Source organism: Halyomorpha halys, unplaced genomic scaffold, assembly GCF_000696795.3.
Source record: "Halyomorpha halys isolate HHAL.00 unplaced genomic scaffold, Hhal_1.1 Scaffold1847.1, whole genome shotgun sequence".
In the NCBI taxonomy this organism is placed as follows: Eukaryota; Metazoa; Arthropoda; class Insecta; order Hemiptera; family Pentatomidae; genus Halyomorpha; species Halyomorpha halys.
In genome coordinates, this window is record NW_027112974.1 from 71,497 (window position 1) to 95,142 (window position 23,646).

At 28.9% G+C, this 23,646-nt stretch overlaps 1 protein-coding gene across 1 annotated transcript in view; it reads right to left on the minus strand.

The window, feature by feature from the left end:
• Positions 1 to 2,017: 2,017 nt before the first annotated feature.
• The window catches only part of kar (monocarboxylate transporter 10-like protein kar), a 36,893-nt gene continuing 15,264 nt past the window's right edge, over positions 2,018 to 23,646 (minus strand). Inside the window, exons 2-8 of the mRNA XM_014436261.3 lie at positions 14,217 to 14,368; positions 13,150 to 13,361; positions 8,166 to 8,358; positions 6,939 to 7,079; positions 5,989 to 6,214; positions 5,194 to 5,301; positions 2,018 to 2,483 (exon numbers count right to left, since the gene is read on the minus strand). Of these exons, the coding sequence (XP_014291747.1) occupies positions 2,416 to 2,483; positions 5,194 to 5,301; positions 5,989 to 6,214; positions 6,939 to 7,079; positions 8,166 to 8,358; positions 13,150 to 13,361; positions 14,217 to 14,368 (1,100 nt within the window). The 3' untranslated portion in view covers positions 2,018 to 2,415. The remainder of the gene's footprint in view (positions 2,484 to 5,193; positions 5,302 to 5,988; positions 6,215 to 6,938; positions 7,080 to 8,165; positions 8,359 to 13,149; positions 13,362 to 14,216; positions 14,369 to 23,646) is intronic.

A 23,646-nucleotide genomic window follows, 5' to 3' on the forward strand; every position in this document is an offset into this window, starting at 1 on the left:
GGGATCTGTGATTTGAGAAAAGAAATGTAAAACTAAAACAAGAAACCATCAAACAATTTCTTAATTAATTAAAATGTAGAACAGAAAAATAGGAACGCATTTTGGGCACATAAAAATACAGAAAAATCAGCAAACATTAGAAATTTTCATAACCAAACATTACTATATTACTAATGTGTGATAGAAATCTGAATGTATAAACCAATGCATGCCCTAAGGGCTAAAGAGAGCATTTCTCAAGAATTAGGTTCAACTAAATAAGTAGTTTGAAGGTTGAAAATAAATAGATAAATCTGAAACAGGAGTTTATAACTTAAGTTAACATTATTTTCATCAAGGAAACTTATATCATTCAATACAATATTGTAAAGATATTTTGTTCAAAGTTAAAATTATCCAGTTATTTTCATTAACCAAACAAATTGCACAAATGTTAAAGTGGAGTTAGGTTTTCCAAATAGTGCTAAATTGTAAGTAGTCTCAGAATAACTAAAATTGAAAGGATCTAGTTTATACGGCCACTATTCCATAATTTTTTTAGTTGTTTCTTATGTCTTTGGTTTGGAATAGGTTATTAAAGAAATAACTTAAAATGAGAATTTTTATATTTACAAAAATGTTTGGTTCTGTTAATGAAGTAGAGAATGCCATGTATTGTATTTAAAAAAGAAAACTTATATCAATTATAAAATAAATTTGATTTAAAGTGGCTGATTGATTGTTTTTATACTTCTGAGAAATGAGGGTTAAAAATGCATAGAAATTTGGTTAAAAAGCCTTTTATCAACTGAAATGCTTTAATCTCTTGTTGTTGATGTTGAAAGAAAATGAGTGCTTAATCCCATTTGCAGATGATAAGTAATAATGGCTTATGTCTAATATGGTAAAAGTTATATAAGATAATCAAAGTAATGATGTCAAAAATAAACAATGGAAGAAAATACAAATTGTGCACTCAGATTTTACAAACATTACTAACTCCATGATTATGCCAATGCCTGGGAATGGTCAGAAAATAAGTTTATGATGAAACAGCTAAAGAAACTGGCAAAAAATATATATATATATATATATATTAAAAGAAAAATAATTGGTCCGTTAAAATCAGTGCTCCTATCAACAAACATTATCAAACAAATACGGTCTATGATATTTATTAAAATTATTTTCCAATGAAACTAGGGAGAACTATAACTAGGTATAAATTAAATATTTTATAGGAAGCTCCATCAGGATTGCTTCAATAGGATTCCTAGAATGTAGCACATTCTAAATATAAACATAAGACAAATTTAATAGGAACTAAAGATCCAAGGTAAAATTTAAATAAAAATAAATAGCAAATAATACCTAATTTTTAACAAGAATCAAGTGGGATGAAAGAAAAATATATCAAGCAAAGAAATAAAATTATAAAAAATGATTCAGGAGTGTATACAAAATAAAATAACAAATATTTTATAAAAGAGCCACTAACTTTGATCTGAAAATTGTAATCATATTTCATAAAAAAGATATTTTATGAAACTAAAAAATGTGAATAAAAACATTGTATAATAAACATCAAGGCAGCTTTTAAGATTTTTATCACATTCTAAATCATTATTAAAAATCAAAATCAATAAGAGTTTAAACATTTTTTTACTAAAATAATTTATAAATCAGAACAAGTTTTATTAAGATTATTATTGCTTACTTATGTTTTTTTCTAATATTAGGTCTTTGAAAAAACATAATTAAATAATTTAAGAAAATTGCTTGCTTTAAATATTCAAGATTTGTATTAACATCTGATATTTTTTAATAAATAACAATACTTTAATTTTAATACAAAAATACTGAAAAAAATACATCAATTTTTCATAAATAAAAACAATTTTTTAAATCTTATTATTAATATTTACACAAAAATTATGATTTCATTGTTATTTACAAAAAGGAAATATCAATTTTTTTTTTCAAACATGAACCATAACAATTAGCATAAATAAACTAAATTAAATAAGATTTTCTATTGCTTTTTATATTTTCATCTATTCACTTCTAACAATGTTTTATTGGAAAACTATGTAACATTTTAAACAAAAGTTTTTGAATAAAACTAGTTTAATAAGAACATAGCGAACATCCTTTAGTATGTAAACAAAATGCAGTAACTAAATTAATAGTGATATTTATATTATTAAATATTGCCCTAATTATCAATATACATAAATGAAAATGCTATGAGTTATCTCACAACTTTAAAAGACTTGTCTTACTTGTAATATAAGCTGCATCAGTCAATACAAAATATTATTACTGAATATAAAAAAACAGAATTTGGAATCATTAGAATATATTCCTAAAATGTAATTTATTTAATTATATTCCAATAATTACCAAACTCTTTCTATATTTGAAACAATTACCATGCTATACATCCCCATCAATAGTTAGAGTGACAACCTCACGTTCTTTTTCCGGACACTTTTTTTCTTCATCTAAAAATCAACAAATCCCATTTGATAATACATGCAATTCCAAATAATATGTTTATTAGAAAAATATTGAATAACTCCACTGTTATCATATCAGAAAATGTATTGATCTGGTAAACCAAATTTTCTGATACCATAAATTGTAAAACAAATTTTCTCTAGAAATTACAGATTAAGATTGTGACAATGGGGTGTTAAAAAAAAGTGAAGGAATATTTTTTTTTTCTTTTTGCCCAACATGTCTATTAATTTTAAAGTGGCCACTGATGGTGATTCTACAACAACCACTCCACACCAAACCATCACCTGAGATGGTGATACAGGAAACTCTTCTGACGTAGTTCAACTATCTTTCAAATGTCAGAACACTGTGCGGGAATGATCAAGTTTGAAAGTAATGTAGGTGGAAGAAGACTTTTGGGAAGATGAGGTCAGGGAGGTCTTTGACAGAAAAGGAATTGACAGGTTGAGGAGCCGACAGGTGGTACAGGATTGAAATTCATGAATTCTGCTCTACAAGCAGGAACCACAACTGACTGTAGGATAGAAACAATTTAGAAGAAGACATTCATGGTATAAAATCTTTTACAAAAGCATTGATAGGAATAACTTAAAATTGTATTCATTTTGTACAATTAATTACACTAAGTAATATAATTATTGATATGAATAACTTGCAATTTTGTTTATTTTTGGCTATTAATTATTTTAAAAGCATAAGTATTAATTTCAATATTAGCATGAATAACTTCCGATTTCTTTATATCAATCATGTTAATAACTATAAATTTTAAATAACTTTTTTAACCTTCTAAACAATCATTGTTTAACTTGTGATATCTCATAATTACGAATAAAATCTTTATATCATTTTAAAGACATTTAAAAATTATAAAGGACTCTTACAAAATGAAAGTTGGGGTGAGATATCTCTAGAAAGTACGTATGAGAAGGAATTAAGTTTAAATTATTTAATTTTCTTGTAATGGTAGAGGAGATATATATTCCCCATTAGTACTCAAGTGTTTTATTAATCGTAATCTGAAATATTTGTTGACTATAACTGTCATAAAAAATGAATATTACAGGTAATGATGTACAAAAAACCAACCCAAAAAAAATTGGTCTGCTTGTAAAAACATCTCCTTCATCAAGACTTGATGAAGAATCAAGTCCATAAAAATTCTCATGCTGGAAAAATGTTTTTTAGGAGTGGGAATGGGACAAATGTGGGTTTATAAATGAAATATTAATTTTGGTACAAGTGACACATGCTCCTTGAGTATTTTTTTTTCACACTGAATGTAATGAAAATAAAAGCAAGATGAAATAAATACTCTAAAAATAATAATACTTTGTTATAGACAAATATTGATATATTTCAATTATTTTACCACAGTATATTGCCATGGAGTGAACATCAGTGGCCACCTTTAATGTTAGAGAGAAACTAGGATAGGATGAAGAATTTTAACTTGTGAAAGATAGGAGTCCAAGACTCAGATCTGTGTCTTAATGTTTATTAGAGAAAATTTGTTTAAATATATAAATCAAATGTTAATAGTTCAGAACCAACATAATTAATATAACATAACCAAAATTAAAAATTATTTTATTCATAATGCATAAAATCCCATCATTTGTGGTTATAAAAAAAATGCTATTAAGTGATGATGCATGCATGTGAACAGAATTATTATTCCAATAACTGAATATTTCTACTTCAAAAATATTCATGCAAAAGTATCTTTTCTTAGCACAAAAAATGTACTAAGTATACATAAAAAAAATATCATTCATAATGTTTCAAGTAAATATTTTAAAACCATTTAAAAAAAAATATGCTATATGTGATTATAACATGCTAGTCAGTGCAATGAAACAGAACAAAAAATCTAAGCAAAGATCTTCTCCAAAGCTTAACCCATTTTTCAATAATTTCAGCACAGATAAACCATGTAAAAATACATTCAATTTGGAAGGAAAATAAATAAATAACCTCATAAGTATTAATTTTTATTTCGCAAAATTTAACTTTAGTATAAAACTATGGTTAAATAAATATCACTAAAATAAAATGTAGGCTCAATTTGTCAACTAGAAAATTTACTCATGATTATTTACGTATTTCTTCATTATAAAAAATAAATTAACAAAAATAAAGTTAAATTAATTAAACAGTTAGAAAAAAATATATAAAATAAGGTTAAATCAAGAAAAGTAAAATGATTTATCAATATAACAACATATATGTTGCTATAAAATAAAAATACCCGTTTTGATAAAAAATTAATAGTATTTAAAATATATAAAGTAAGTCGGGGGTCTTAATTAATAATTGTTTTCATTGCATAAAAAATATATCAATTTTACTCAGTATTGAAATGGTTAGAAAACTAATAGCAATTTGACAAACTCAGATTTAAATATACAATATCATAAATATCCATTTAAAAAAAAAAGAAAAACATAAAATATTTCGAATAAGGATATTTGTGAAAGTAACATTTTATTGTAGGAACTTCTCCTATTACTTCTAAGAGAAAGAGATCAAAGACTTAACTTTCATTGTCATGGCAAGCAAAAGTACTTTAAAAACAAACATGTGTAACTATTTACTATCAAAGTTTAATTCTATCACTCCAATAGTTGCTAAAAAATCACTATTTCCTGAAATTAGCACCACTAGAGAGTAGTGGAACTTGAGCCTCACCTGCTGGGAAACATCTGATCAGGGACAAAGCTAAGCCACCAACAATAGGAGGGATTCCAGCTAGCAGGAAAGGCAGATCATAAGAACCATAATTATCAAACAGCCAGCCTAAAATTAAAGCAACAATAAAATAAATAAAACTTTAATAGAACACTTTAAAAAATAACATAGAAGTGATATTTTACATATATAGTGTAATAAAACCTTAAAAATATTGACTGTTGTCATAACAGTAAATGTACATTGCTAAAATTAAAATTTAGGTGCATCATATAAAATAGGATTAATTGGAACTAATCCTAAAGTGTGATTGTAATAAAAGGAAAATATTATGGTCTTAGCGTATCATAAATAATGTGTAGAAATAAAAACTAAATGGAGTACAACTTGTATTGTAAATTTAAGGCATTAATTATTTACTATTTATAAATAATTTCTTATTATTATAGGTATTGATTTGCATCTAAATGCAATGTTTTTATTAAATAACATTTATTCAACCAATTTTATATGATTTGAACATTTTTTAACTTTAAATGGTGAAATTGAATATTTTGAAATAGTGTAATTTAACAATATCAGTTTCTCAAGGTCACAGAGAACCGTTTTTCTTAAGAAACACTGATAGTAATTGGTATTTTTGTTTGTGTGAATAAATATAAAGCCAAAGCTTATAAAACTTAATAATTCGTATTTACGAAAGAAGATAAATTTGTTAAAAACTTAAAGAATATCAAATACTTAAAAATAATTAGTAAAAATACTATACAATATTTTTTTAAATTATAAAATTACCTGCAATTGGAGGACCAACAGTAAGTGGGATAGAACAAAAGCCTAGAAGAAATCCAATTGCTTGTCCTGCCCCACTGTGACCAGTTAAATCAAAAGCAATTGGACCAAGAAGTGATATAAAACAACCATCAAAAATTCCCATTAATAATGCGATACCTTCAAGAAGGAAAAAGGTAGGGGTGATCACTATGAGCATAGTAAACGATCCTATGATAATAAATGCAACCTACATATAAAAAAAAGTAATCATTAGTAATTGAGCACATCATTGTTCCAGCATGTAATAGCTTTTGTACTTAATTATAAATATTTATATTAAATTATAAAAAAGAGAGTGAGAATTCAATTACACATAAAAAATTTAAATGCAATAAGAAGTAATAATTTAATGTTTTAAAAAAATTGAGCTAGTTCCAAAGGAGGGCACAATACACACTACACTATTCCAATTTGGTGATTGGTTGATATAAAAAAAAAATTCCTTTTAGCTTCCTTATGCCCTTGTTTTTTAACATTGTAACGTAAAAAACCTCAAACTCTTGGGTCTAATTTTCTGTTACAGAGACCTCCACATTGATAGTGATCTGTCGGTCCTAAATATTTGGCATGTAGCCACAGACAAAGCATGCCAAGGAAACAGGCACATTTCTCTTTCCTTTTTTCCACCACTCAGCCTCACAATGTGTGTGAGTGAGTGCTCAAGTATACTTGGTTTAATCATTCATTAAATTTTATTGTAGGTTGTTTTCTTCTTGTTTGTGTTCCCTCCTTCATTCAAAAATTTGATTAAGATATATTATATACATAATAATTAATAATCACTTTTTTAAATACTAAAAGACCTAGATTAAATATTAGAAGAAAATACTAGGTGTCAAAATGATGATTTTTTAATTATAAAACCAACTCAAGATTGTCGAATAAAACTTTTATTCAAATAATAACATTACCTGCTGCAGTAATATTCTATTAAATCTTGGATTATCTGCAAGCCTTCCAAACATTAAGCGCCCAAATCCTGAAGTTACTCCTAAACAAAGTACTAAAATTTTGCCATCATGCTTGGGAAATTTAATAGATACAAACTTTACCTGAAAGAAGTATAAATAAGTTGAAAAATTAATATAAAAATAAATACACCAAAGAAAATAAACTATAATTTATGTTATACATGATTTAACCTAAATTTCTTATTTGTAATGTATAACAATAAAATCCTGTCCAAACAAAGATTGAGGAACTATTTGTAACAAGAATCACACATGAAAAAATTGTCTTGAGTGTGATGAAGAATCTATTCTATGATACTGCCAACTATTCATGAGAACGAGGTTTCAAATTAAGGAAATGGTTAGAGGTGCAGTCAAGAAAGATGCAAACAGTAGCTAACAGTAATTTTGGAAAGTCTTGCTTTAATACTGTTATACCTACATTTATTAAAATCGTTGCTCACTGCTTTGTTTAAATTGACGTTGCCTTCTTTATAATTTCAATTCCATACCGTAGGAATAAAAATAAAGTTTAATTTTTTTTATAATAAAAAAGAAGAATAGACAAGATAAAAAATTTAGGACAAAGTCAGATAAAATAATTTTCATAATACAGACCTCAATATTCTTAATTTATTTGAACAGGTGTATAAAGAGTGGACCATAAACTGCCCTCAATTTATCCAAGAAAATATAACAATTTTCAAATTTATGAAGAAAATTGACGAAGTGGGCACGGCTCTGTACTTGAGTACCAGAAATGACAACAAGTTTTTTGTTACTGCATCAAGAACTATATTTCAGATACCATCTAATCCAAGGAATTATCCTGATTTGTTCTCCATAACTGGATCCAGTGTTTTATAGAAAATAAGATTGGTAGGTATGTAAATACCTCAAACATACACTGTCCCTCAAGGAATAACATTCTCATGATGTTGTTTACAATATCCTGTCATGAGGAGCATTAAAAAAAATCTATTTAGATCGCTCATAGCATTTAGAGCCTTCAATAGCATAGTCAAACAAACCTTTGAGAGATAATAAAGCATTCTAAATGCTTTAACAATATATTGGACAAGATGTTTCACAATTTTAAATTTCCAATTAAAAAGTTGTACTAATTTTAAGACTGATTTTCCAACATTATGTATGTTGTGTGCTCATTGATAATAACTTAATAATTACCATATGAACATACGGTACGAAATATCCGAAGAGCGCTAAAGGTATCACTGTTGCCCAGACCACATATCTTTTGTTTTTCCATATTTCAGTATTGAATAATGATTTCATCTGTTTTTTCTGAATAGATGCTTGGTTAGTTGGCTTAAAGAGCAAAGCTATTCCAGTTAGGCAAGCAAGTAGTGCACTCAAACACCTATAACACCAAAAAATATTAGTTCATTTTTAAAAACAGAGTTCACAGTAAATATATGTTTGCATTCTCGCTACAGAGTATAGAAAAACTATGTTTTTATAAGAGAAGTGAAAAAAATGTTTGTCTTCAGTTTTGAAAATTTTCATTTGTGTTTCATGATTTTTAAATCTGATAACAGATTCAGTTCCATGTAAATCTGTCTATGAGTAGTCGTCCTTTATTTCCTTATAAAATAGTTGGTTTTTTTTTATCCTGTTGTGTCAATTTTGGCATACAGGGTGATTATAATACAGGTTACCCATCTATTGCCAGAGTGGGAATATCGAGATTTTTTCCTTCAAATAAACTTCAACCACCCTGGCCATATTCATACCTAGCACCATTTCTAGTTTGCCAAGATGATGAAATAACAATCTCAGCGACCTAGGCCTCTGTAGACATCCATGTAATGAGCATAACATTTACTACCGTTAATAAGCTTTTGATAACATTTTCAGGCATTGTGTGGATTGGTATCTAGTAATCTAGTGTTGCCACATTAATTTATTAAATTTCACCTACTACTTTTGCTTACTCAGCCACAAACATATTTTCCTTTACACGCCTATACAGTGAACTCTCGCTAATCCAGACCATTCCAATATCCAAACTACCCCATTGTTAAAGCAGAAATGCTTAGGAACCTTGAAAGAGATGATTTCAAGTTCCAACAAACAAACAAAAATTTCAGATTATTTCACAAGAAAATAGTTAAAAAATAAGTACCTGAACAATGATTAATTATTATAACAATATTTTTAACTAAAAAAAAAAAAGAATTTTGAAGTAAAAACTTAAAATGTGCCTAAAGCACCAAAACCCTGTGATAATAAACTTTGTTGTTTAATTTATAAAAATCTGCACCACTACAACCCATGAAGGGTCAGGGGTTCAATGCTTTGTAAGCAAGTACTGTTTCTGGGACAATGGTTTTACAAGGAGATGATTTGTTTATGATCACGCTCAACCACCAGATTTTCCCCAATTAAGAGTACCCACCAATGAGGCCGGGTAGACCCTGGAGGGCTCCCTAAACCCACAGGTTTGACTCATGGCAACAGAAACAAAATAAATATTTATCTGCTACAGCCGGATTCGAGCATGGGTCCTGAGAGTTAGTAGCACAGTGCCTTATTTACTGAGCCATCCAGCTCCCAATTTTATCTAAATATGTGTATAATTTTTGTATTTAATTGATTTGTAATTTTTGAAGTTACCTTACTTTTTCCCAATTTGATAATCAAAATTTTTCCGCTCATCCAAACCCCTTGGTTTTAATTAATTCGAATTAGCGAAAGTCCACTGTATTTCAAAAAAAGTGATTCTGATTTGGGTTAAAATAAAATGAAAACTAGAGATTACTGTAAAAGTGGTAAAAAATAAAATGATATTGATTTTAATAAAATCCATTAACTACTCTCACTTAAGCATCTGCAAATGTACCATTTGCATACCTCCTTGACATTCCAATTTTTCATTAACAGCTCTTTTGATTTGGCCAAAAGTTGGGGATAGATGTAAAATGTTTAAATGAGGAAAAGTTGGTTGGGAGTACAGTCAGTAAATAACACAAATAAGTGGAGAGAACTTATTTAATAGTACCAACGTTTCAACTAGAATTTCTAGCCTTCATCAGGCCTAAGAACAAAGAACAAGATAACAATCAATGAATACAAAAACAAATTAAAAAGAGATAATATAAGCAGAATGATACAAATAAATAATTAATTATACAGAATAGAAATTAATAAAAATAAAGTGATGAAAGAAGTGGAAAATAAAACATTTAATTAATTATGTAAGTAGAATAACATAATCAAGGAAATAAAAAATTTTCAGTTATATTATGCAAAGAAACAAAGAAATATGAATATATTCATTTAATAAGAATTAAAAAATTAAAGTTATGGAAAGAAAAAAAAAATAAAAGAAGATATATGTAACTAATGAAATATGTAAGTATAATACTAGAATAAAGTAATAAAATATAAGGTTGAGTTAGACAAAAGAAGTGAATAGAAAACATGACAATAATAATATGTGGTGAATATAACTAATAGCATGGGTAAGGAGAAATATGAAGAGAATAGAAAAGGAGAAGGGGGAAAAGAAAGATAAGAAAAGAGAATAAGACAAAGAACTCACCTAGTAGAAGATCGGAAATCTAAATGAGCTCAGTGGTGCGTGGGGTAAGATTCTGATTTAAAAAATATGTTATAAAGATGAAGAAACTAACGAAAAGCGAGAATACGTTACTAGTAATTTGGATGTGTAAAAATAAGATATATAAGATATTTGAAACTTGTTTAAAAAAAGAAATAAGTATAAAAGGGTCACGACAAATGGTTTAAAAAAAAAAAATTAATAAATAAAATAAAAGTTGGGAAGAATTGATCTTCGCGTGGTCTATGAGGCCGTTTCGTGTCTAAAAAATAAATTTAATTAAAATTAAAATAATGAAAAATAAAAAGGAATTGAAAATATTTGAAACTTATAATAAAAGAGGAAAAAAGTATAAAATATGGTCACGACAATTGGTTAAAAAAAAAAATTAATAAATAAAAAATAATAATAATAAATAAATAAAAAAAATGATATGCATATTGGGGGTGGGGGGAAAATTAAATTAATAAATCAAAACATAATTAAATAACAAATTAAAAAATAATAATAATTTTAACAGTGTTACTTTTTTAATAAATTAACTATTTAGGAATATGTTAACTATAAGTTGTGTTTGTCGGTTTTTAAATTGAAAGAAGAAGGTTCTAATTGGATATAGAAGCTTTCAGAGATAAGCCTTTTGTCATAGTTACGAACTGTAGCTAATATAGATGTTTTATCAAAATCGAAGGAGTGATTTAAAGAGATAAAATGTTCTAAAAGTTTAGAGGCAGAATGATAGGGTCTTTAAGTTGTGAGTAGATATTAGATAGTGTCTTGTGAAGTATATAAGCAATACGAAGGTACGTAAGGTATAGTAGAATGTAAGAATTTTGGAAAATTTTTTGAAAGAGAGGGGATGTATGTTAGTGACCTGTATAAGGGAATAGAGAGGGGTTGTGAAGAATTAGGTGAAGTGGTGAGACAATTAAAGTGGTTTTTAACGAAGCCAAAAACCTTATACAGATACAAATACCTCACATGTCGTATACTGCATCCCTTGCTCCACTACCAATTGTAATTTTCCTTACATTGGTGAAACCAAAAACCTCTTAAAAGACCGCATCAAACAACACAAACATTCTGTTTCCTCGCATAATCATTTTCCCTTTAAACTTTCAGAATATTCTCTCTCTTTAAATCACTCCTTCAATTTTGATAGAACATCTATACTAGCCACAGTTCGTAACAATGACAAAAGGCTTATCTTTGAAAGCTACTATCCAATATAAAAATATTCTAATATCCAATTAGAACCTTCTTCCGTCAATTTTATAAATGACAAACACAACTTATCCCAAATAGTTAATTTATTAAAAAAGTAACATATTTAAAATTATTATTATTTTTTTTTATTCATTATTATTTTTTGTTTTTATTTATTTATTTAATTTTGTTTTTTCTCCATCCCCTCTATACATATAATTTTTATTTATTTATTATTATTTTTTTAACCAATTGTCGTGACCCTTTTATACTTTTTTCCTCTTTTAAATAAGTTTCAAATAATTTCAATTCCTTTTTATTTACCTACCCAAATAACTTGTAACATATTCTCTCCTTCTGGTAATTTCTTCATCTTTGTAAAGCATTTCTTAACATTTTAAACATTTTTTAAAACCAATTGCCGTCACCCCCTCATACGTTTTCCTCTTTAAAAAAAAAAATTTAAATATCTTCTATTTCTTATTTTTACCCACTCACATAACTTGTAACGTATTCTTGCCTTCTGTTAGTTTCGTCATATTCATAACGTATTTTTTAACTGATTTTTTGAGTTAAGTTTTGAGCTTGCGACAGCAAGCTCTGCTGAGCTCAATTGGATTTCCAATCTTCAACAAGTAGGTGAGTTCTTTAACTTATTATATTTTTTATCTTTCTTTTACCCCCTTTTCCTTTTCTATTCTCCTTACCCACGTTATAAATAATGTAAAAATATTATGTGAAATAATATTCACCACATATTATAATTGTCATATTTCCTATTCACTTCTTTTGTCTAACTCAACCATATATTTTGTTTCTATATTCTAGTATTATAATTACATATCTCATTATTTAAATACATTTTGTTTTATTTTTTTTTTATTTTCATAACATTAATTTTTTAATTATTATTAAGTTGATATATTCATATTTCTTTGTTTCTTTGCATAATATAACTTTAAAAAAATGATTTCCTTGATTATGTTATTCTACTTATATATTTAATTAAACTTTTTATTTTCCACTTCTTTCATCACTTTATTATTCTCTATAATTAATTATTTACTTGTATCATTCTGTTTATATTTTCTCTTTTTAATTTTTTTTTTGTATTCATTAGATGTTATCTTGTTATTTGTTCTTAGCCATGATAAAGGCTAGAAACTCTTACCGAAATGTTGGCACAATTAAATAAGTTCTTTCAACTTATTTGTGTTATTTACTGACCACACCCCAACCATCTTCTCCTCTTATATATTATCTACGGTCAACTATATTCTCATCATTATAAGATATTTAAGATTGAACAATTATTAATAGATATTAATATAGTTCTAATTGAAACAAATTATTAATAGGTATTGATATATGTAAAATAAATACCTGAGTGTGTTAGAAAGTCCCAAAGTTGTGAGTAAATAGTATATGAAGAATGGCATGATCATAGTGAATACTGAACTACCTGCAGTAACAAAACCATTTACCAAGCCAAGATAGCGTTCAAAGTAATGTCCTAAGATTACAAGAGATGGTGTGTATGCTAATGAAGCACCAATTCCAAACAGTATGCCATAAGTCAAATATAATCCTTCAACCTAAAATAAAATAAAAAATTAATAAATATGATAAGATATAACAAAGAGAAACAAAGTATTGAGTATAAATAAAAACAATAAGAGGTAATGAGGAAGACAAAAAATTAGACATGGAATAAGACTGAGAGGAAATAACTGTAGAGAGATAAAATACAGAAATATAAATTTAAAAAAATAAAATAATTAATAACGAAAATGGAATAGTCATTGTGTAACAGTTGATGTGTTTAAAAAGCTTTAGGATATTTCTGTAGGTTAGGTAAATACTATCTTTATCAACTTTAAGATTAACAGGATTTGGTTCCAGATTAATATGAATAGAATCCCCTTTAAAGCGCTTTTTATGGTTGGAGAGTGTAGCTAGGATAGATTTGTCAAAGTTAAAGGAATGGTTGGTCAGGGCATATTCAGATGCTTTGGAGGCGGATGAATTAAGGGAGTTAATGGATTTTGTGGTAAGAAATAAGAGTTTTGAGGTGGTTTTTGTTTTTGGACTATTACTACCTTACGCAGCCTTCTTTATTTTATTTCATTCCATATTTCTACCTTTCCCTCCCATTATTTTTTGTATTAATTATTTCATTCAATTACTTATTTTATCTTTCTAAAGTCATTTCCTACAAATCTGAATTTATGTCATCCTCATTACCTCTTATTATTTTTATTTATACTCCACACATTGAATAGCCCAGCAAACAGGGGCGGAACGTCGGTCACTAATAAATAGTTTTTCTATGATAAGTTTTATGTTATAAGTTTATCCACATAAGTTTTTCAGTTGCATAGAAAATTTATTTACGTAATTTTTATTCTCATCGCTCATATACATACAGTTATTAAGTTATATAGTAGTACCTTATGAACAACAAAGGATGAAAGAAACAGACCCGACGCTCCAAATAATCCACCAATAAATGTTGTCAATCGAACGCCAATCCTGTCGGTAAGGATACCAGCTATAGGCGACAAGAAGAATGTAGTACCAATAGACAAAGATCCAACCAGAGCTGAAAAAAGTAACAATTAAGTTTGAATAAAAAGTAATGTAAATTTATGTTCGTAAAACATAAAAGATCTTTTAACTATTATCTTTCACTTATCGCCTTAAAGATTCAACCACATTTCCTCGGTAAACAATCTAACAAGAAAGTTTGGGAAATTGAAATGAGAAGAACGTCGAAACAAAATTTAAATACAACACTGCACTGGAGGATCCAGAAATTGTCTGAGGGGAGGGGGGCACCTATGTGCAATTCTATACATTTAAATAAAGAATAGTCAACTTTCCCCTCTAACTCTTGATACAACATTCAAAAAGTTAAATCCATTTTTATTTCTTTAGAACGAAAAATCAGAAGAAGGCCACGATGATTTATCTTCTAGTTTGAAGCGGGCCAAATACTTTCTGAAGCAATCGAATTTTAGTAAGCATTTGGGAGAGGTAAAGTCAACCTATCCATGTATCATGGTGCTGTCAAGACCATACGTAACACTACACCAAATGATACAGTGCAGACGCAAGGTACTTCATAGTACTATATATAATACCTTCGTGGAAATATTATTACATGAGAAGGTTCTGTCGAATCGGCGCTGCATACATAAGTGGCTCATGGCACCAGGGCTCACTGAGGTCATTATCCAAGCCAATGCAATAATCGTGCTGTCGATATGTTAATTATGGGCAGATGTTCGTCGAACCGAAGTTTGGCATCTATCTGCACACTGAGGCATCCAATGGATGGTTTGGATTGGATATTGAAATCAGCGGTCGGACTGATGACCTCCCACACTCTCATGTTGGTATTTTTACTCCTCAAAACAGTAGTCAATGCGTTAAAGTCTCCAGCGACGACTAGGGAAAGACATCTTAAGATTCCTACACAATGATACAGAGTATAAGCCGCAAATTCGTCTTATTTGGGCTCTGTGCCGCGTTGATATTAGAGATGTACAAGTCTTTCAACTTGACATAAATTAATAATTTTCTAAGAGCCGGCTGTACATTTTGAGTGAAATGATGTGTTCTGGCTATTGCCTTATTGTTATACCGTTTAAATTATAATAGTTCATTATAAATAAAATACAAAAGCTCTATAATGCCTGAAGCCATAATGAAGGTCCACATTTGATAGGGAGGCCAATATTCTTGGCGAAGGCTAAGACAAAGAGGTGATGTGGTCGATACTACATGTGGTAGAGATAATGAGTATGAGACAAAGCCATTGTCTCGGGATCTTAAACTCACTGCGAGGCCTACGAATTATCCCAGTTTCGCGGGAATCTCCGAACAACATAAATTGAGATGGTACCTGAAATAAAAAAAAAAGTTCTCCCAAAAACCATGTTAAAAGAAAAGTTTTCTAAATGGTATATCACTGCATGAAATTAGTTTTCATTTATCGTACTCATCTACCAGTATCGGTTTCAGGATTTGAAAGAGTATAAAAAATGTGTGAGCATTTTTATTGGTGATCACTCCTTACTCAGTACTCAAAAAATCAATACCGATAAGACTTAAATTTTTATATTACATAGTATTGTAGTATTTCAGGACCTCTTTACGTCATTGGTTATCTTTATTCTTCTCTGAAGCCTCTCTTGAGTGTAAAGATGAAAAATTGATGATTTATCTCTTCTTAAGCTGTCACTCCCTAACCTCATTGAGAATTCTCAGGGGTCAGGGAAGTGACCAGGATGGCCATTGAAGAAATACCTATTTTCAATGTTCACTACTAGAACTCCTACAAGGTTTTGTTATAGTTTCACACTATGTCTTAAGTTGAAAATCGTTTATGATAAAAAAAAAGCTAATACCGGTCACTACTAAATAAATATTATCTACTAGTATTAGATAAGTAATTAGACGCTGTACTTCATTTTATCACTCCTTCGTCGTACAAAATAATATTATCTTTTTTAAACTATATTACTAACAGTATGCTTAGTTCAGAATATTGTCTTGTAGTATTCTGTGAAGGCAATAAAATAAATAAGAATTCTAATCAATACCTAAATAGAACGAAATTTGGAGAATGACCCCAATACCAATTGGATCTAAGGTGTGTTTTTTTTGTATGTGGATGTTTAGCATCATAATGCATTATCCCAGAACATATCCACACTATGTGGATGTCTAGCATTATAATACATTATCCCAGAACATATCCACATTATGTGGATGTCTAGCATCATAATAAATTATCCCAGAACATATCCACACTATGTGGATGTCTACCATCAAAATGCATTATCCCAGAACATATCCACACGATTTGGTTTTTACAGAAAAAATTAAAATATGCATTGCAAAAAACTGCTATTGGAAATTACACTTGATACATTTTACATAATCTAAATGAAGAAAAAAATAATAGGGAATACTTACTATTGGACAATCTTTGGGTAGGTACTCAACATTCTCTAAATAACTTCAATTACTCTCTATATAGAAGGGGTTAAAAACCTTAGATGTTAATATTTAATTAGCTAGAAAACTAATTACATAAACAGGTCCTGTATCTTAAGTGACAATAGACATCTAATGTTTGTGTATTGATAGAAGGTTTATCTCACAGAAAATGTAAATAAAATTAGATCGGTAATAAGTGGCTAACAACAAAGCTTCATCTTCATTTCATCATAATCATGTTCTCTAATACACATTCATAAAAAAATCAATTAAAACTTTTTTATCAAATGAAATTTTTTAATCACAGCGTGGCCCTCAAATGTATACTTAATTATTATTAATAATTATTGTTTTCTAGAGCATAATTGATATGGAGGAATTACGCCACAATGCGGAAATTTAACACGAAGGCAATATTATTACTTTTGGCGTCCATCTTGCTTTTTTATAAGTGTGCTGGATTGGAAATAAAAGGCATACTCAACAAGGATTTTAACTTAAAATTTTTTAGGATACTGTCTATAAGAGAATAATTTATAGATCATAAATTGTTTAACATTCATTTGTTTACTCCACACATCCTCCTCGCTCTTCTTGACACCCATGGTCTTATATGTTGCAATTATATGAACCACATTTTTTTTTTTAATCAAAAAATGAAATACTTTCAATCCTCAATAACAAGAAAACATTTATATTTATATTTACAAATAACCCTAAAGTATGCAACATACAAACTGATTTACGGCGGAAATCCTGAAGGCTCCTGAACTCAAAAACCAAACATCTGGAGAAATCCCCCCCCCCCCTTAATAAACCAAAATAATTACTTTCATATGAATTCCAAATAAAGCTCAATTTCAACACTCACATTTTCTCTTAGCAAATTTTACAATGAACTAGACAAATCCCGAATTTCAATTAGAAAAATTAGGTGCGCACATCACACAACTTTCACTACATGCGACCCAATCTATTGCGTAGTTTAGTATATATATATATATATATATATATTCAATGAGCAATTAAAGGGACATTAATAACAGACAGGTTTTACTCTTTGAAATAATACAACAGGGCTTAAATACCGAATATTCAAGAACAGTTTCTCCAAAGTACCTTAAATTTTGTTTAATTGATAAAAAAATAACAAGTTCTCTTCGTCAGGAATAATTATCAATGGAAAAATATTACGATAGTGTATAATTTATATTTATATGCGAATATCTTGAAAACTACTACCCCTACGAAAATATGTGTCCTAAACTACTTTATAGTAAGTCAAATTTCCTTAATTTTGAATGCTGGTAGACATATGTAAGTCTTATGGTTCTAGACATATATATTTTTAAAAAATCAAACATTTTATCGGAATAACTAAAAATTAACGTTTTGTGAATTTATTTTGTCAAATATCATAAAAACTACTACTAATACAAAGATAGAGGTTATAAACTATTTTATGGTAAAATTAACTAGCTTTAATTTAAGTGCTGACTAATATCCGTACGTTTTATAGTTTCTGAAATAAAATTTTTCATAAATCAAACTTATTGTCTGAACAACTATAAACCAATTTATTTTAGCAAATATCATGAACACTATTATTCGTACAAAGATAAAGGTTATAAATTACTTTGTAGTACATTAAACTAGCTTTAATTTGAGTGCTAATAGACATCTATACGTCACATAGTTCCTGAGATATGGATTTCTAAAAATAAATACACCAACTACTAATCTTTCAGTAAATTTTAATGAAATGTTTTTAAAAAAGCTGTATCTCCAGAACCATCGAACGTAAATATATATTCTGTTGTATATTAAAACGAACGTTAATTTCTAGTTATTCGGATAAAATGTTTGATTTTTAAAAATATATATGTCTAGAACCTTAAGACGTACATATGTCTACCAGCACTCAAAGTTAAGGAAATTTAAAAAAAACTTATGATAATGTCCTACCAATATATATATTTGTAATTATAATGATAAATGTGATTAATATATGATAAATATGTTAATCATATTTACCACTAAGACGATATATTATGACATCAATCGTAGTAGTCCAGATGTAAAATCTCCTTACAGCCACAAATAACTTTATCTAATTTGCCCGATTTCTTGCTTAACTATAATCCTTGGATGGCCAGTGGAAGGAATTAAATCCGAAATAAAATATAATCAGTGACATGATGCAATTTTCTTGATCACCTGCACTATCGACTAATATATATAAACAATATAGTCTTTGTTTGTTCAACCTACCACGTGAGCGGTTTTTTTCTTCTTCATCTGGTGATTAAAATGTATCAAACGATAAATCTATATTACCTCCGATATTTCGGAATGTTGTATCATTCAAAACAATCATGAATTACTTCCAACTCATCCCTTTGTTGAAGAACTTTTAACGATAATAATCTACTATAAAATATTTTTAGATTTTTATGTTTCTATTCTAATAATTCTTATCAGAAAAGTATAGGCACTGTCCGGGTGAGATAGGTAATAGTACATTAAATGTTCATCAATTTTTAATTTTTTTAGACATCTACTGACTAAATTGAGAGTACGCGGGCTACGAATAAAACAATATGGTCTTAAAAAAAAAAAAATCACTCTTATGTTAAATAAATGAAACCAAGAAATGAAACATAATGATAATGTAAAATTGATATGTAAAACATATTGATAATGTAAAATTGATGTGTACAACATATTGATAATGTAAAATTGATACGTAAAACATATTGATAATGTAAAATTGCTATGTAAAACATATTGATACGAGCTTGCCTTTATCCAAATGATAAAATATTGTTTTAAAAACATTAACTTAGACCATTTCCAAATGCTTCGTTGATCTATGGCCTTGCAAAGGATGCACTGTTATAAATGACGACGCGTTCAAAAGGGAATCAATGGCGCTGGATAACAAAACTGATAGCAAGGTTGCAGGAAGATCTAAGTAGAGCTACTACTAAGTACACTTGCCCGGCTGAATTCAAGCTGTGTATCAACGAATTGTTTAAAATGGATATCATTTAGACAGGCTGCTTCTTACAAAAGTACTTCGACAGTTTCTGGTTAGAAAGCGATTGCAAAGTTTGCAAATGTAAATGAAAGAAAGAAGAGAAGTGGTTAGTACAAGTTTTAAATTTAAGAAAGAATTATATAGAAGTTATAGATGGGACAAAGGCGATTAGCCGGCATTTTTAAGAATTTTAAAAGAAAAAATGACAACAAAGTAAAGGTATACTTGAAAATGACCTAAGTGGTCGAAACGTTGGAAGGTTTTGAAAAGAATAAAGTTGAGAAAAAAAGGATCAAATTTGTTTTTAAATACGTAAATAAAGTTAATTTACATTTGATTTAAGACTAATACTATTCGGCCCACCTGGACCAGAAGAATGAATTCACATTGCAATGCATAGGAGTAAGTTCCATAAAAATAACGAAAGGGTCAACATGAGTTCATGGAAGAAAGCACTGTCAACCGAATACAGGAAGAATCAGGTGCACAGTCAAAGGTGAAAAGGGTAAAGGGTAAATTAATACTGTCTCAAGGTGAATATGAGTAACGGTAGTAAAATCGACCAAATGGTCAATTAAGTGTTCTACCAAATATAATCATTATAATGGGGAAATAAGTGATGAGAAAAGGGGAAAAAATAAGTCCTATAAGGGGCAAAAAGTTGGTATTCGGGAGGAGGTAAATTTCACCGAGGAGGGGAATAAGAGAAAGAATAATTCTCAAATCTCTTGTTAAATACATTGTAATATCAACTTCTAATATTGCTCCTTTGCTTGAATTGGAGCGCATCAGACAAAATAAAAAATTTTATTATCATAATCATGAGAGATAGTTCACCGTGGATGACATATGAAGAGAAGAAGATTGGTGGGTGCGGTCAAATTAAAACACAAATAAGTTGAAGTAGCTTATTTAATCGTGCCGTTTCGGAATGACTCTCATCAATGAAGAACTTCTCTCATCACTTTATTTTATTAATTATATTCTATAAAATTATTTACATATTTTTTATTACATGTTCTGTTCTTAGCCCTGATGAAGGCTAGAAATTCTGGCCGAAACATTGGCACGATTAAATAAGTTACTTCAACTTATTTGTGTTTTAATTTTACCGCACCCCCCCCCAACCATCTTCTTCTCATATAAAATATTTTATTGTGTATTTGAAGTATTTCTTAGACTGAACCTTAGATTGTGGGTACTTTTTAACAATTCCACTATCTGTAAGATAGTTTAGAGAAAGAAGGACTCTTCTTTCAATAGAGAAAGAAACCATTGTCTACAGAATAATGTTTTGAACACGTCTATTTCAAAATAAAACCAAAACATTTCTTTGTCAGATTTTTCACTATTAAAGCAAAGCAGCGACATGTCTATTTATACCTCAGGGGGATATAGTCCTGGGGATATCTGGTTTTTTGCTACCAGTACAACTAAAACAGATTTTAATAAAACAAATTAAAGGACATTAAATTATACGCCGAATAAGTAACATAAAGTAATAATTCGGTGAGGTGCTATTTATTTTATGATAGCTTTTTCATTGGTATTCAACGTTTAGGACTTGCAGAATAAGAACTGAAACAAAGACCTATTCCAAAAAAAATGTCTAATTCGTTACTTGATCAAACTAGCTGCTTACTACTCATTCGACACAGAATTTAGCTTCTTATACTATAACTGACTTGCTAGTATGCACCGTTAAAGAGTTATACACGAAAAAAACAACTAATTTTCTAGAATTAATTACCAAAGTAGTAAGAATTTTAGAACCAATAATAATAACCCTTTAATTGCATCACAAACTCCCCAGTCCCATATCACAACCTTTGAAACTTGATGTAGAAATTAGAGGAATAAAATTAATCCCATCAAATCACTTTTACAATTCGCCGTAAACCTACAAACTGCCCTACAGTATCCTCTAATAATGTTGCTCTTACTCCTGTCGAACAGACCCGCTACCTGGGGCTGCATCTGGACAAACGACTAACCTGGAATCCTCACACAAGACTGAAAAGATAGGGAACTGCATCGATTCCAACTGTTACAACACTTACTTGACAAACGTTCTCAGCTTCCAATCCATTACAAAAGACTGATCTACATGACAATGCTAAGGTCTATTTGGACATACAGAGTTGAGTTTAGGGCTCCACTAAACCATCGAATTCCTCTTGTATCTAATTCTAACATTCCGAAATCCTTCGTAAAATCCACAATGCTCCTTACTTTATCTCAAATAAGATCATCCATAAGGATCTTAATTTTTCATATGTAACCGATCTAGCTCGAATCAGATACCAATCCTCCCATTATAAGCTCCTTAACCACCCAAACCCTCTCGTTTCTAACCTTGCTCCATCTTCTATTTCTGACAACCCTCCGAGGTGCCTGAAAAGAAGACAGGCATCGAGACCATCTAATGCAAAAATATTATTAGAGTGCTACGAATGGGTAGTTTTTCTACATGTCTGTATCACTCCATTATGATCTTACATCAAACTTACTAAATTTATTTTTATGTAAATACAGTTGTTAATATCACTAACTATTCTTTTGTTTGCATATATTTTAAGAGAGTTTTTTTTTTATTTATTTTTTATTTTTTTTTTTTATTTATTTATTTTTTTATTTTATTTTAATATGTATCAGATTCATTCATCACTATCACCTATTGCCCACAACTGTGTGGCAGATTGTAATATCTATGAATCAAGAAAAAAAATATCACTAAATAGATAAAATAATTATTTTTAAATGTATGTTCTATGACATGGGTTTTATCTATTGGACTCGTGTACAATTGGTCCCATACCAATTTTGTTGGGATTCCGTCCATTACTTTCGCCTAGCGTAATTGTTTTTCCTTCGGCACAGCTATATTTTAAAAACGGCTAATCCGATTTGGCCCAAATTTGGAGGAAGTAGGGGTTTGTGTTGACATGGCCTAGTATAAATTTTAGCCAATTTCATCATTTTCTTTTCCTTATTTTCAATGATACACCAGTATTTTGATAACGGTTTGTACGATTTAGCTCAAAGTTGGAAAAATCTGGGAGTTAGTGTAGATAAAATATATCTAGAACACATTACATCAAGATTCATCAACTACTTTCGCTTACTCAAGCGGAAAACTAATTTCCGCTTTATTTTATCATCAAACGATAAATTTTGAAATAAGAGTTATTATTATGTACATAATAGAAATATTTTTAAAAAATGGTAATTTCCAGAAAAATAAAATAAGGTCATAAAGTGAAAGATAATAAAATAAGATAGAAATAGAGAAGAAGCTATACTGACTTGGTTGAGGTTTTTTTTTTACAGCCTAAACTGACATTAAAAATTCAAGTTAGAGTGCCAGTAGCCATTGGTGGTTGTTTCTCTACACGCCTGTATCACTCCATTTTAACTGAGATCAAATTTACTAAATGTATTATAATGTACAGTTGTAAATATCAATAAATAAATAAATTCAAGTGGTAATATCGGAGTGAAAATTCAATTTATTTAGTAGCGTTATTGAGGTCTGGCTATCCCTTACTTATCATTGAAGACATGACAATTGAGGAATTTGGGTCTAGGATGAGAAGCCACTGTAAAATGCCATGTGGATTAACAATGCGCAATAGATATGGAATTTAAGCCACGGGATTGTGGATCATAATCCTTGACAGAGGAATAAATAGCTCATATTTCAGAGTTGTTTTTTTTCGGATCACATAAGTATACTTTCATTGTAATCCATATATATAATATAATTCATTGTATAATTCATTGCAATCTTTCCTAAGGTAACTATCATATAAGAAAGATATTATAAATTTGAG